Genomic DNA, 15,717 nt, shown 5'->3' with positions numbered 1-15,717 from the left:
AAATGTCAGTTCTCAGTTTCAGGTGACATTATAAATAAGAAACAGGCATTATCTCCTGTAAATGTAAATAAACTTGTTTGTCTTAGTGATTGGCTGAGCAAGAAGTAGGACTGAATGGACTTGTGGGCTCTGAAGTTTTACATTGTTTTGTTTCTGAGTGCAGTTATGTAACAAAACAAAAAATCTACATTTGTAAGTTGCACTTTTGCAACAAAGAGATTGCACTACAGTACTTGTATGAGGTGAATTGAAAAATACTATTTCTTTTGTTTATCATTTTTACAGTGAAAATATTTGCAATAAAAATATAAAGTGAGCACTGTACACCTTGTATTCGGTGTTGTAATAGAAATCGGTATTTGAAAGTGTAGAAAAACATCCAAAATATTTAACGAATTTCAATTGTTCTATTGTTTAACAGTGCAATTAAGCCATTAATTTTTTAATCGTGATTAATTTGAGTTAATTGCCTCAGTTAACTACGATTAATTGACAGCCCTATGCTCAACCTTTTCAGGCTGGCGACCCTCTACTGAAACTGAGAATTTTTCACAGCCCCTTTACATTTACTATAAAATTGTACCAATGATAAGCCTGTATAATTTATTGATGTGTTTTTCAAGAGGTTGACCTGGAAGGGTGTAAAGGGGGACAAGGAAGCAAGATTTTCTTTGCTTTTGATCGCAATGCAATTGTCAATGGCTCATAACCCCTCAATTGCCTTTCATGACCCTCTGGGAGGTGGAGATTTTCTATGTCTGTTGCACCACAAAGGTCTAATTCTGTCACTTGATATTCAGCTGGATAATGTGCTTGTCAATATTTTGCGATTTGTCTTTGCAGCTATCTTAAAAATGACAATAACTGCAAACCTTGTAGGGCACAAAAATGTAACTTACCTTTATATTTGGTCTATTTTCCTGACATATACTGCAAGAGTTTTAAACCATCTACCTCCAAGAACAAAAATGTTTCCATGCACTTGTGCAGACTGAGTAACAAATGAAAATTTGGGGATTAGATCATGGTATCTGTTTTGTTTTGTTTTTTAGTCTGAACTCCCACTGATGTGTTCTGCTTTAAAAAAAAAATCCATTGAAATAATATGGCTATTGATCGAGAATCAAAATGTTAGTCACAAATTTCCAAGCAGTTGTTCTAAGCAGTGAAGGATTTTAAGTTATGAGAAATATTTGTATTGTTTCCTTCTAAGCAATACAAAGAATTAACATGCAAGAGAATACCTATAAATATTAGAAAATTGCATTTTGTGTTTGTCATTACATGCTTCTCACATTTCACAAATGCTTACTATTCAGTGCTCAAAGACCAAAATTATAAAAGAGTTCAGTTAACTAGTAAAATGAGAAACAGAACTAGAGGCAGTTCAGTCCATTGTGCCAATATCCATGGATTGGTCAGGGTTTTCCACACAAGACTTATTGGGGCCAAATTTTCAACTGATAAACTGACGTAGGTCTACTGATTTAAAATGGAGCAATGCAAATTTAAGCCAGCTGTGACTCTAGCACATGGCTTAATCCTGTAAACATGCATACACATAACTTTGCTCACATGGGTAGTCCCATTTGACTTCAGGTTAAGCTAGATGTAAGTGTAAGTACTCATAGGATCAATGCTATAGTATCCAGACTGAAAAAAGCCTATTCACGCATGGAAAGTTGATTCTGTTTGGATGGAAGAACTGGAAGGGAACCCCCCCCCACCACACACACACTCCAGAGTTCTTTTTCCCCGTGTATCTGAGCAAACCTAGTGGTGGGAACCTCCAAACAGAACAGAACATATATTAGAACTCCTGTTTCCAGACTATTGTATTTTATTAGAAAACTGTAATGTAATGAGGTGCACTATTTCAAGGTTGTATAGAGGGGTGATGTCATTTGCTGTTGTAGTTAGCGGACATTTTACATTTCCTTTGTGTTCAAGTAGCCTTTGTATAATCACACAGCATATGTACAATGGCATGATAATACATTCAGTATTCACAGTACAATAGTTTGCATATAAAAACATTGTGTATCCAACAGTTAACATACATTCATACACACTACACATAGATATAAAAAAATACAGCACCTTTCCTCACCATATGGCTAAACTGATAATGGATCACTTGGCTGAAATAAAGTCCCTGAATCATTGTTCCACATTCATGATTTTCTTTTATATTCTATAGTAGCAGTTGGCTTGGCTAAAAATTTATATTATATTATATTATATACACACACACACAAAATTGATTGCTACTGCTGCCATAAACTATTAACTATCTGAAATGTACTAATGAGTGCATTAGCAAAAAGGACTGCTACTGCTATGTTAGATTAACAAATTTTCATCCTATCATGACAAAGCTCATAACCACAATATACTTAAGACAAATGATCTAGTTCATTCTGAAATACAATTTGCCCTTCCTCACCTCCAAAGACTCTCTCATTGCTGAGAGCTTAGAGTCATCATTTTACCTAGGACTGTTCCAATTAGTTTTGAGTTGTTTGTTTATCTTGTTCCTTAACAAAATTTGTTTTTAACCATGTATAAAAATCTTCCCCCCTAGAGCATTAGAACAATCTACAAAAGAACAAAAAAAAGATTTTAAAAACAACCAGTAATAAAAACTGCAATAAGCAACGCTTAAAGAGAATTTCTAAATTGCCTAGAAGCATAGACTTAATCTAGAATGACAGAAAGTTAGAGAAAAAAAAATAAGCAAAAATTATTTTGCCCCAGGTGTATTGGTCTAGAGTAAGGAAAAAACTTTTAACTTTTATGTAACTTTTAAAAGGTTTCACTGGATAGCATATGCAGCACTATCTAGGAGAGGAAAGTTTACAAGTATGAGGGAACGTGACTTTAGGGGGTCCTGATGGCCAAGATTATTAAACCTGTGGGCCCAACCCAAAGCCCACTGAAGCAAATATATTACTTTCCCCTGACTAAAGTGAGCCTTTAGTCATACCCTGCAGTGCATAAAATTAGGCTCCTTGGGGAAAAAAAAAATTTGAGCCAGTTATTTAGGGACCTACTAAGGACACAGCAGGACTTTGACAATCTTGGCCTATACGTTTACCAAAAAAAAAAAAAAAAAAATCCCTATGTATTTATATACCACTACCACCGTGATGTACCTGAGCAACTATTCTCAATCACTAATCAGTCATTGAATACATATAGAAAAACTTTCATATTGGGACATTAGACTAAAACTTAATTATTTGGATAGTTTTCCCTAACCAGTCCTCTGGGTGGTTAAAGAAGGATTTTCTACCAGATCCCATATACTCTACCTATTTGAATCTCCAGAAAACATTTAATGCTGCACTTCTAAAAGAATGTTAGTTTATTCAACAAACTGATGTTATCTACAGGATTATGATCTCAGAAGATAAACAGTGCCAAGAGGGAAAAAAGCAGAGCTGTCATCCCCACAGATTAGTTCATCAGATGCATCACTATCATTGAACCTAACAGGACACATAAGTATCTTTTACTATATTGGTCTCTTTCTCCTACGTCGTCCAGTCTGAGTCATCCTCTAAGATTTTGTTTGCACATTGTATGTAAATTATTCATTCATATACTGCAAAATTACATAGGGACAAAGCCAAAATATGCCCTAGATAAGATCAATAGTATCTCTGAAGAATATAAACAATGCAAAAACTCAAAATACACCATTCCAAAATGAAAATCAAACAGAACAATTAGTTTCAGAGATGTACTTACTATAGAAAACATCACGGTTGTATTCCAATTTATCAACCCACTTTCTCACTTACAAATGCTTGTCTATGTCATGCCTTTAGTGTTATGAGCAATCAGATTTCTGTCATGCCAAAATATTGACCATACGAATTACAGGTTAAGGCCCAGCTTTTCAGAAGTGTAGCTTTTAATTTTTTAATGTTTTATTTTTTTTTAAAGAGTTGTGCAGGATATATTTGTTCATTTCTGTTTCTGTCTTCACTTCATAAAGATTAAGATCCAGGAAAGCATGTCTATAACTCTAGTCACAAGTGGTCCTATTGGAGACACTGGGGCTACTCGCCACTACTCATGTTGAGTACTCTGCTGGATTGGGGCTTTATATTGACTAGGTAGTATGATGCCATATGCCATCAGGAATCATTCATCAAACTTTTAAACATAAGAGCAACCCCTTGTTAGCAAATTCCTTTTCGGCTCAATCACAAATTACAAAAGTTGACTAAATTTTGTTATTGGATTCTAGTATATTGGATTATATCCTGGGGTGCCTTAAAATTAAATTTTCCAGATGACCAGACAAGTTGGTTAACCTCTGGAAGCAGTGAGTTAAACATGCCTTGATATACTGATTGTAGACAGTAAATGTGATTATATTCCATGCTGCTTTAGCCATTTTGATAAAAAACTATATCTGATAGGGTTAGAAAGGACTTAAATTACCTACTCCAATTTTCCTCACACTGAATAAGATTTGGCTCCACACTGTTGCTACAAGAACTTTATTTAACTGACTGTTAAGCATCACTAACAACAACAGCTCAGTATCTCCCTAATCAAATGATTCTATTGCTAGTTGATCTTGCCATTAAAAAAGTGTGTACTAGGTCTACTTCCCCCCGCCCCACACACACACACACCCCCAAGCTGTTCCAACAAGGTCTTAAAAGCAGAGGCCCAGCCTGTTCTCCATGGATATTAAAGATCCTCTGGCATGGTACACAGTGTGGATTTGCCATAATTTCTCCCCTCCAAAGCCTCAGTAGTGAAAACAATCACACTCATGCTCAGCTGAAAGCACTTAGTACCACCTGACACCCATTGACTTCAGTGGGACTCTTTGTGGACTGAGGTATTGTTCAGCATGAGCAAGGGTATCCAAATCTGGTCCTAAATTACTTGTATTTTTAATAAGAGGTTTTAAATAAAATTGCTCTTTCAAAATGAATCCCTCATCCATGCGAGCTCTCTTTTCCCTTAAGAATTTTACTGAGAAATCTTCTAATCCCCTTAAACTTCTCCACAGGCTCCTATCAGGACCAAAAAAAGAAAAAAGAAAGAAAATGTTTGGGGGACAATCAAATATTTTCACTTTAAAACTTGTAACTTTATAGCAGTGGGACATCCTTTGAAATGAATCCAACCACACTGGCATGGGCATGTTAGATGGATGTTTCTGCTAAAGTCTCAGCAGTGAAATAATTAGCAACGTTGACACTTAAATTACCATTACTAGGTTTCTCCTCAGTGGGGTGATGATTTCAAGTGGGTGTACAGTAGTCTCATCTCCCAGAACTACTGTTTCTGTGTTTCTATAGGCTCAGCAGGGAAGCTTTGCATTAGTTCACATTCGGAAGGACTAGACAATTTTTTTCAAAGGAAGCTTTAATTTGTTGTTTGTTTTCAGGTTTTGCAGACACGCTGGAAATACCAAATACCTGCAGAGAGATGCTGAGTCCACACAATTGCATGGAACTGTGATGGCACACATTTCCATTGATGCTTCTTATTAGATTATGCATTCTGTGAATAGAATCACTGTCCCTAACAACTAAGCTTCAAAATAAACTATTAAAATTAATAGAGGATATTCATACCTCTCTTGGCAAGACTCAAGATAACTGGTTGAAATGGTAGAAGATCTCTTCACAGCAAAAAGGGCTATTTATGTTTTTGCTGATGTTGGTTCTCTCAGTGAATGCTTAGTCTCAGTGAATTCTTAGAAATTTCACCAGAAATCCACATGAAGACATTATTTCCAAATTTACATCTGCTTCTTCAGGATCTCTCAGGATCAGAGTCCCTTTCAACAGCGTATCTTTCCTTAATCTTATCCAAAAGATGTATAGACTATTGTCATCTTTTCTCCAAGCTGTGCATATTGAATACTCAGTTTCCTCAATAAAATGGTACCAATAAAATTTGGATAACTTCCCTGGAAACAGTGACAGTAATAAAGATACATTGCTGTGATGACACTTTTCTTCCTGTAAAAAGCATAGAAAACAGCTTTTAGAAGAATATTTATTAGGAGCTAATCAATAGCCATTTGCTCTCATTCTGAAGCTACTTTTAAAGTCGGCCAAATCTTGCCTCTATGGGCAATCTCTGAAGAGATTACTTTTCTGCAAGCAATAAAGATCTCCAGACAAAGCGAACATCTTGTTTTATTAAGTCTGACTATCACGCTCATGGTCTAGTGACAGATAAATTACGGGGGAGAAAAAGACAGCCCACAAAAGAGGTCTTAACATGATATTAAGGAACACTGCTGTATTATCAAGTTTTACAAAGCAGCAGTTCATTATTTTTTCCTGTAATCAGAATGAGTAAGTGTTAGATATTATTCAAAATGGATGATAAATTCTATATAAAGTCTGTATGTACTAACATGTGGAGTATATTAGTTAAAAAATGTATATAAGCAAAAATTACCAATTGAAAAAATTTGTTTTATAAACACATTTTGTGTGTGCAAATATATACATATTGTATTTTGAATCTTTAAATTGATGACACTTACAGTTCCTTCTCAGGAAAACGGGCACCCACACTGTTCCTGAAGAAGAGTCTCCATTATTCTAATACCCTGTAAAGAACACAGACAAATCACAACCTACATATATATCACATATATTAAAACAGACACTACAACATGCAAGCAGATGACTTGTTCAGATCATCCAAACAACGGGACGATGGTCATATCTGGAAAAAAACAATTATAAAATGGCAATAACTCCATTGTAATTTTGTCTGCAGCAATACTGGGGTAGCAGTGCAATTATATAGCTTGGTGTGTGCATATGGGGCAGTGAAAAGATGAGGAGAGGGAATGTTTACATCATATTGTGCCCACAGCATTCTATTCTAATGGAAGGCACCTTGGCCTAGTGGCTGGAGCAGTGGCTTGGGACTCCATACATCTGGGTTCAATTCCCAGCTCTTCCCCTGAGTAGCTGGGTGAACTTTGCCAAGGCATTTCACTTCCCTCTACCGCCATCTGTAAAATGAGGATAACACTTACCTTTGTTGTAAAGGGCTTTGAACTCTATGGATGAAACATGCTGCATAGGAGCTGGGCATTATTTTTAATAAAGGAGCATCAGATAAACACTGCTGGAAACTGGGGTAAGCGCTACTAATACATATGACACTTGCTTTATCTACACTAAAGAACTACAGCAGAGCAAAACACACAGGTTACTTGTCACTGACTGCTGAAATGGGGGTTAATCCTCAGGACAGGAAATGTCTTAGGCAACATACATTAGCCTGTTCTATTTATTGATTCATTCAAACTTTTACTAAACTATAATAATCCAATGTTCTGGGAGCCCCTGAAACTTTCAGAAAGATGCTAAATAAGCAAAGAAACCCAGCTCAAGTCAAACACGTCAGTGACAAGAACAGTAAGTTAGCCTCCCCATGTCGCCACTAACGAGCCCTAGCCCAATATCCAGGTCATCCCAGGCAAAGGACAAAAAGCAGGCCTTACAGCGCACCTGTATGCTAACCAACTCAGGCTGTTACAGTGCTAAGGAGGAAGAGAGTGGTGAAGATGCAGGGCCCTAATGGAGTACGCCCTGCCAGACTATATATAATGTTTGCTACTACATGTTCAGATCCTGTTGGCGAAATCTTGGCCCCACTGAAATTAATGGGAGTTTTGCCATTGTCTTGAATGATGCCAAGATTTCACCCTGTGTATTCTTCTGTTCAACAAGCTGAGAAAATTCTTGCTCAGGTCAAGTCGCTGCGGGGGGAATAAAAAGCAATTGCTAGTTTTAATAAAAAGTTTAAGAGCACTTCTTTACACAGCTCTACGTTAAAAACAGGTGAAATTTTTGAATTGTATATAATAGCTCGCCTTCCATGGACTATTCTTTCTATAGGAAGCGAGAACTGGCTAGCTTAGCCTATCAGTCTAAATTAAGCATGCCACCATTTACAGAATAGAGCACTAATTGACATAAGTGAAGACTCCGAGGTTTGCCTTGGGAATTTAAAAGTGTTATTTATTGAATCAATTATGTTCAGTGTGACAGCTGCTTTTTCTTTTCTCCTCTTCATAGCATTGCAGTCTTTCAAGCAGAATTGTTGAGGGGTGGGGAGAGAATCTACAAAATGAATTTAAAAAAATATATACTAAAGGGCAGGTACAAGTCATTACTGAGTAACTTTTCAGTGGAGAATGACTAAATCAAAGACTAATCAATATATGCCTTTCAACTAAAGTTCAAACACTTAAATCTCAGCCCCAGGAGATCAAGCTTAAAGGGGCTAAATTTACACTGCTTACAGTGCAATGATGCACTTGAAATGCAGAACAAACATTGCTTACCCATTAAGCTGTCCACCTTTATAGATATAGCTTAAAAGCTTTTCTGATTGACAAGCCATAGAATAGTTATTTTTTCCAAGGTAAAGATTTTCCCCCCCCTGCAAGAATCTCTCTTTTCTTGCAAATATCCAGATACTACTGTATTAGCTGGCATAGGAGCCAAAAGCTTACAAAGTTGTATGGATTCCAAAACTCAGAAGTGTAACTTTTTGGGTGATTATGTTCTTTTAGAAATCTCACACAGGACATCTGATATCAAAGAAGGTACAAAAACAAACCAAGAAGGTGGTTGATAAAATAAATAAGGAAAGTCTGATGAATGGCAATCTATGGGACTCTCCAACACCATAGAAACAACCACGTTAAGGAACCTTAGCTAATAATATAATGTATGGAGATATACCTATCTCATAGAAACAGAAGGGACCCTGAAAGGTCATTGGGTCCAGCCCCCTGCCTTCACTAACAGGGCCAAGTACTGATTTTGCCCCAGATCCCTAAGTGGCCCCCTCAAGGGCTGAATTCACAACCCTGGGCTTAGCAAGCCAACACTCAAACCACTGAGCCAGCCATCCCTCCCTGGTAATTTATAACCTAGGTGGAAACTAATATAGTCTCCAAGCTACCTTGGACAGCGATCATGTCTGTAGTGTACCACATACAACTATTGAACTGTATAATATTAATAAAATATGAGATTAAGTGGCTGTTTGGAGAATTTTATCTTAAGTAGAAACCATAAATTTGATTCTGATCGGAAAAAAAATCCACGTCTGAATGTAAAATTTATCCCCACTTCCAGTACAAAGATATGTAACCTGGATGTTTTTGATTAACTAGACGCTTCTTACAATAATCTCCTCTATCATGCTAAACCTATAAAAAACAGCATCCTAATATTGCGTGTTCTTTTTGCAACCACAACAAAAACATTTGAGATTAAACAAATATTTGGTTATTATTTGCATGCCAAGTACTGTAATTCTATCATTTTAGATTAATTATATCAATGAAAACATAACTCATTTATTTTTCCATCTCATTATGCTTTTTGGTTGTTCTTGGCATCAAAAATTAATCTAAAAATAGATTCCAAGAATGGGCAATACTACAAATATTGCAGGGCTTAAGAGACATTGGATAAGACTCGAACCAACACACACTGGTATGCATGGTCATTTTATAAAATGATCTTAAAACAGTTTTACTTAATATGCAAAAGGCAGATTGTATACAAATACCTCTGCAGATGATCAGCAATGAACCTACAAACCAGTTAGATCACTTTTTTGTTGTTTAAAAGCAGGATAAAAATAAGATGACTTGTTGCTCACCAATTCCCCTTCAAGCTAGTAAGCATCTTCCAGCTGCTATGTCTACACAATATTTAATAAACTGGAGACAAGAGTTCTAATATTGGAGACGCCTTCTGTCTGACTAGTGCCAGAATGACATATGATATCTGGGATGCCCAGAGCATATCTGTCCAGATTTTTGAATTATTCCTATAGATAGTCTTATTGGCTACTAGGCAGATGCACACTAGCCACAGAATTATTTTTTTCCCCTGCAGAGAAATTTTCAGGGGAAAAAATTATTTATGTTCTTTACTTTCTACATTGACTGTAATAATAATAAATAATAATAGGAGATATACCAATCTCCTAGAACTGGAATGGACCCTGAAAGGTCATCGAGTCCAGCCTCCTGCCTTCACTAGCAGGACCAAGTACTGATTTTTGCCCCAGAACCCTAAGTGGCCCCCTCAAGGACTGAACTCTCAACCCTGGGTTTAGCAGGCCAATGCTCAAACCACTGAGCTATCCCTCCCCCGTAATGTACCAACTCCTCAAGCAGATACATCGCCGTTCACTAGATTATAAAGAAATCTCAGCCTCAACTCTCCATTGCTCCAATCCTGCACTTAGGGAGTGCAAACGTGGCTTAAAGCACCGAGTCTCAAAACTGCCATAACTTACACTCTGGTTGCCCATGGAAAGCAGAGAATAGCAGGAGAGTAACTCCAATGACTCTCCCTCTCCCTTCCCCAGCATGCACCCTGTGCCACCTGGTCAGTTCTATGCTAGCAAGGGAACCCCCTATAAAGGAGCCCCAACCCATGAATGTACACTGTCAGAGTATCATAAAGGAGCCTTCGGGCAGCAATAAAAACCCAGGCCCCCCGCAACATCTCTCTCTACTTAAAGTTCACTTTCCTGTTAAAGGCTAGTTTTCAAGCTCCAACTCCTAACTTCTACAAAACAAAAAGGAATAATTCTGACACATCACAGGGTACAATTTTTGGTCAACGTTTCAGTTAAATCGAAGAAGAAATTCTAGAGGTAGGAGTCAAATATTTCACAGTCATTCCATTTTTTTAAAAACACAGTTTAACAGTTATTGACATCATATCTCAATAATGAAATCTACTGAAAAAAAATCAAAATCACCTTCTCTAGTGCTCCATGAATAGAGAAGTGCCTTCTACTCTATTACGATCGGAAATTCAGAGATATTGAATACTGATTGTGTGGGAAACAGACACCTGATTGTCGTCTATTCATAACTATAAATATTAAGACAGCATTTTCTCTTGCTCCATCTGAAGCCTATGCTCTCTCTCAATGCTTTCCCCTCCAGTCCCTCAATTCCACTTCCCACCACCCCACCATAACCACCTCTCTCATTTTAATCTCTAAAAATGTAGGATTTAAATGTGGACTAGTGGCAGGGGATCGGGGGTAGGGATGGGTATGTTCTCTGTAAACTCTTCAAAATCCTGACCGTATTATACTTCTATTTATTATAAGCACTACAAATACCAGGTATAACGAGGAAGTCTCTCTTTTTGGCTACATGATACAAATTTGGTACAGATACAAATCTGCATCTCAAGAAGATTGATTAGGTCTTAATGAATTATTTCATACATTTCTTCTCCAATGCAGAAAAAAGCAATTCATTAGGGGTAAAGTGACTCTCCTTATTAATGGTCTCAAGATTTTGTCTTTAGGATTAATTGAATTACTACTGGCACAATTCTGAACAGCAGATATTTCTATATGAATTGATCTTCACCTAGTGCTGCATTTGGGAATACAGCAAACCCAAAGCTATAGGAATCTTTCGAACGCAAGAGTGCTCATTTATTAAGTATATGTTGCTTTACCACTTTAGAAGATTATCTTTCTATTGCTGAAAGTGAGCATGTTTTAGCTGAGTATAATTGGAACTACCTCATTCTCAGCTCTTTCTAGTAAAAATCCCCATCCAAGGGTTTTAAAGAAAGCCAATGCACTAGGAGAGACTGCTTTATCAAGAAGAGCACAGAAGCAAAAAAGGCACACAAGCGTGTAAGTCAATTTTGTTTAATTTAGGCTTTTCTTATCCACAGATCTGCAGTCTTAGCCAAAATTCTCAAAGAGATGCCAGTGGAGCATTGTACAGTTATTGTGATTTGGATTTTTTGTGCACTGACACCAAGCTGTGATATACTAGTAATGTGCTTAAAGTTTAACCCATTACAAAATAAAGATTTATAGGAGGTGTAAAAAGGGGACAGTAGTTATTTCAAAAGAATAAGGCTTTTTAGGGTAGCAAGAGTAACCTAAGGGGGGGGGGGGGGGAGAGAAATGAAAAACCAGTTTGAAATATTTCTCTGAGAGTAATACCTGGAGCCATATTTTCCAAATCAGCCTCTCATTTTTTAATCAGGTTCCTGGACCACCTCAGCTGGCTCCTCTCAATCCGGAGGAGTAGCAGCTGTACCCCAAGGCTCTCCCAAATAGCCAAGCCCCTCACTGTGTCTCAGAGAGTAAGCCCAGCCACCCTGCGAAGAAACCTCACTTCCGCTGCTTGTACCCACAATCTTGTCCTTTCAGTCACTACCCAAAGTTCATGGCCATACGTGAGGATAGGGATGTAGAGTGACCTGTAAAGAGAGAACTTCGTCCGAGAACTAAGCTTCCACTGCTCCACCACAGATCAGTATGGCACCCACATCACTGCTGCCGCCACACCAATCCGCCAGTCAATCTCACACTCCCGCTCACCATCACTCGTGAACAAGACCCCTAAATAGTTGAACTCTTCCACTAAGGGCAGTTGCTCCCCCCCTCACCTGGAAGGAACAGTCCACTCTCTTCTGGGAGAGGACCATGACCTCCGATTTGGAGTTGCTGATTATCATCCCAGCCGCTTCACACTCAGCAGCAAAAACATCAGAGATCACAATCTGAACATGCAAGAAGGACATCTGCAAACAGATGCCACCTCCGCATCCCCATACTAGATACACTCCACAGCTCAGCCGCGCCTTGATATCCTATCCAGGAAAATCACGAACAGGAGTAGGGACGAGTCCAACCCTTGGCGGAGTCCAACGCCCACCCTGAACGAATTTGACGTAATGACAAGAATACAAACACAGCTCTCACTCCGAGAATAGAGGGACCTGATAGCACACAAAAAAAAGGTACTTCTGAAAATCTTACACCCCAAAAGTCTATCATTTTTATCTGCTCCTAATTAGAAGTCAAGTGAATACACGTTTGACAATGCAGGTCCTTCAAGTACATTTAAAAAGTGAAATTACTCCTGGTAAAGAAAAAAAATGCTGTAAATAATGGAAATTTAGGTCAGTTACATTTTTTGCGTTATGTAAGATTTATATCCCAATATGAAAATGCAGCACCACTGGTCACCCACCCACATTTATGTACATCAAAGCAACATACCTGTCAAAACACTCAATGTGTATTTTTTCAGTGAAAAAGCTTAATTAAGCATCCCTTTCATTTCTAGCTGATGAAAAATTGCATATGGAGCCAGTTGGACACCAACATTTCCTCCTCCTCAAAACCCCCACATCCAACGAATGTAAGAATTCTACATCTTTCAGTTTATGGTGAATAATTTGCATGAGATTTTTGTTTGTAAACCCAGATCTTCAATATGACATGCCTTCCTCAAGCTAATGATGTTGGAATATTATTTCCTTTGGGATACACTTCTGGATACCAGAGTGGCTTTTATTTCCTTTCATAATTCTTACCAAAAAGACAGGATTATTGATCCATATAAAATTGTTACAAGAAGATTGACTGTTGCTATTGTAAATATATCAAGATGCCTGAAGCATCCAACATTACTGAGGGGGAAGTGCAGCCATATATGCATGTTCGTTAAGTACTGTAAGCTGATTGGATGCAAGAGTGCTATAAAACGATAAGCTATTATTATTAGATTATATTAACTAGTACACTGAAATGTTAGCAGGAAAAACATTTCAACATCTAGAGGAAATGAGAATGAATTTAACAAAAAGATTTAAAAATACGTTTGGAAAATCACTATTACATATTCAAACTGTATCCCATTTCTTGTTCTATTATTTACAATTAAAGGAAAAGACCAAAGTTATTTTTATATGATGGGTAAAGAAGCCAAGTTTCAACTCCTTAAGATTTTAAAACCCAAACTGGATTATTAGGGATTGGCAGAATTTGACAGATTTCAAATGTAATTTTAGGAACAAATATAAATAAAAAGTTAAACCTACCTTCTTGACTCCTTGATTTAGAAAGGTTTGAGCAAAAGCTTCCAATACACAATTGAGCAACCCTGCTCCAGTAATGGATATCCTCCCTTTCTGGATGAACTCTGTCCTATAAAACAGGAACGTAACGATTGTATTCCTCTCTTTAAATGCATGGACAGTAATTCTATGATAAACTATAATTTTAGAAACAGGCACAAAAAATCAAAATTCACTGCTTAGATTCAGACAAGTGGATCAGACAGGGTACTATTGTGGGCAGGGAAGAACAGTGTTTTTGTCCATCGGGGGAGACATTGACATTGTTATTCCTCAGAATGGTTTTGTTATTATTGTAAAATTAATGGTGGTGAAAGGTGTAGCAGGAATGGTGGGTGAAGCCACCCCAGTGAAAGACACACACCCCTTTTCTTGGTGAGGTTGGGCCATACTGACAGCTTTGAACACTAAAGGTCCTTTGCATCCACAAACAAGCAACAGCAAAACAAGCTTAACTTCCACACTGGCAAGCCAGCAAGCCTCAATCCTAACCTGGATATTTCTCTTCTAAATGTCTGAGTGTAGTTCAGCCTCTACGACCTTGCTGAGGCTGCCCACCAGGTAGCCAATTGTGGTGATGTGACCTCGCTCAGTTTCTCCGGGCCTTAGTTCCACATCTGTAAACTGAGCTGAACCAAGCTCGTTTGCTTTTGTCCTTCAGATTGATGCAACTTAATATAACAATGTAATGGAGTCAAAGAAAGATAATTTTGGAGTGCCTAGGTGCTGCCACACCCCCTGGCTTCAAGTGGTTTCCGTCGTATTCAGGGTTGACAGTTTGGTTCAATGGCTCTCAGCATCCACACTATGCAAATTGTTCCAGCTTGAGTGTGTAGGAAAACTGTTCTCAGAAACAGGAATGTGGCCACAAGAGACAATAAAGCCACCATGAAGACCCAACCCCATACAGTCAAGATTTATTTCTTTCTTTCTTTTTCATGGCTCTGGGAGACAACAACAACAAAAAAAGCTCATGGAAAATATTGATCACTGATTGATTCTTGTAGCACACAGCTGGCAATACCACATCATTACAACAACACAGTCACAGGGAGAAGTCTATTAATGAGATCTAGCTACTAAATTATTGACTAGTTAAGTACTGCAAATTTGGCCTAATTGTTTTTGTGATGGAAGTTTAATTAAAGTGTCTTTAGTACAAAAAGCCTAGCAATATTCTTATTTAGACAGTGTCAAGGAATGCTCTCACAGCTTGCTTGGGCTTTCAAAAGTAAAATTAAAATTTAGATCGTGTGAGGTCCTCTAGCGAGGAAGCTTTTGTTATGTGAGAATTTATGAAAAGTGTCTACACATGGAGCAATGAGTGCATTTGAAATTTGTTTAGAGCCCTTCATTTTCAGTTTTTATTTAAATTTAACTTTTCCCAGTGTTTATTACCACAACAACAACAAAAACAGATGAAAATCAGTGCTAAAAACTTAATTTTTCTGGGGAAATATCAGCATTTATTGTGGTGGATGGAAAAACAGGGGGGGGGGAGTATTCAGTAGATTAATGCTTTGAATTCTGTTAATCAATGTGGTTTCCTGGAGAACAAAAACAGAACACCACCTCTGAAGAAAACACTCTCTCTAATCCCCAAATAAAACTTTTCATTTGAACAAACAGTTTACTGTTTTAGACTTAGAACTATTATATTTACATTTAATAATTGGGCCACACCATTTGCAGCACATACACTCGCTTCATCCTTTTCTCCAGTTTTTTTTTTTTAATTTTTGACTACTGTTCTGAAACATTCTGA

At 37.5% G+C, this 15,717-nt stretch overlaps 1 protein-coding gene across 4 annotated transcripts in view; it reads right to left on the bottom strand.

Annotated features, from left to right (window-relative positions):
- Positions 1–1,810: 1,810 nt before the first annotated feature.
- Positions 1,811–15,717, bottom strand: part of PRELID2 (PRELI domain containing 2) — a 42,566-nt gene continuing 28,659 nt past the window's right edge. Inside the window, exons 5-7 of one of the 4 annotated variants that reach the window (XM_045028397.1) lie at positions 13,917–14,022; positions 6,536–6,601; positions 1,811–5,999 (exon numbers count right to left, since the gene is read on the bottom strand). In XM_045028397.1, coding sequence (XP_044884332.1) covers positions 6,545–6,601; positions 13,917–14,022 — 163 coding nt within the window. In that variant the 3' untranslated portion in view covers positions 1,811–5,999; positions 6,536–6,544. Of the gene's footprint in view, positions 6,000–6,535; positions 6,602–7,578; positions 7,769–12,066; positions 12,810–13,916; positions 14,023–15,717 lie in introns of those variants that run through there. The other 3 variants (XM_045028396.1, XM_045028399.1, XM_045028398.1) reach the window with 3 other exon arrangements.

Source organism: Mauremys mutica, chromosome 8 (assembly GCF_020497125.1).
Source record: "Mauremys mutica isolate MM-2020 ecotype Southern chromosome 8, ASM2049712v1, whole genome shotgun sequence".
NCBI classification, from domain to species: Eukaryota; Metazoa; Chordata; order Testudines; family Geoemydidae; genus Mauremys; species Mauremys mutica.
The sequence above is the reverse complement of the archived record's forward strand: the minus strand, read 5'-3'. Positions and strand labels throughout refer to the sequence as shown.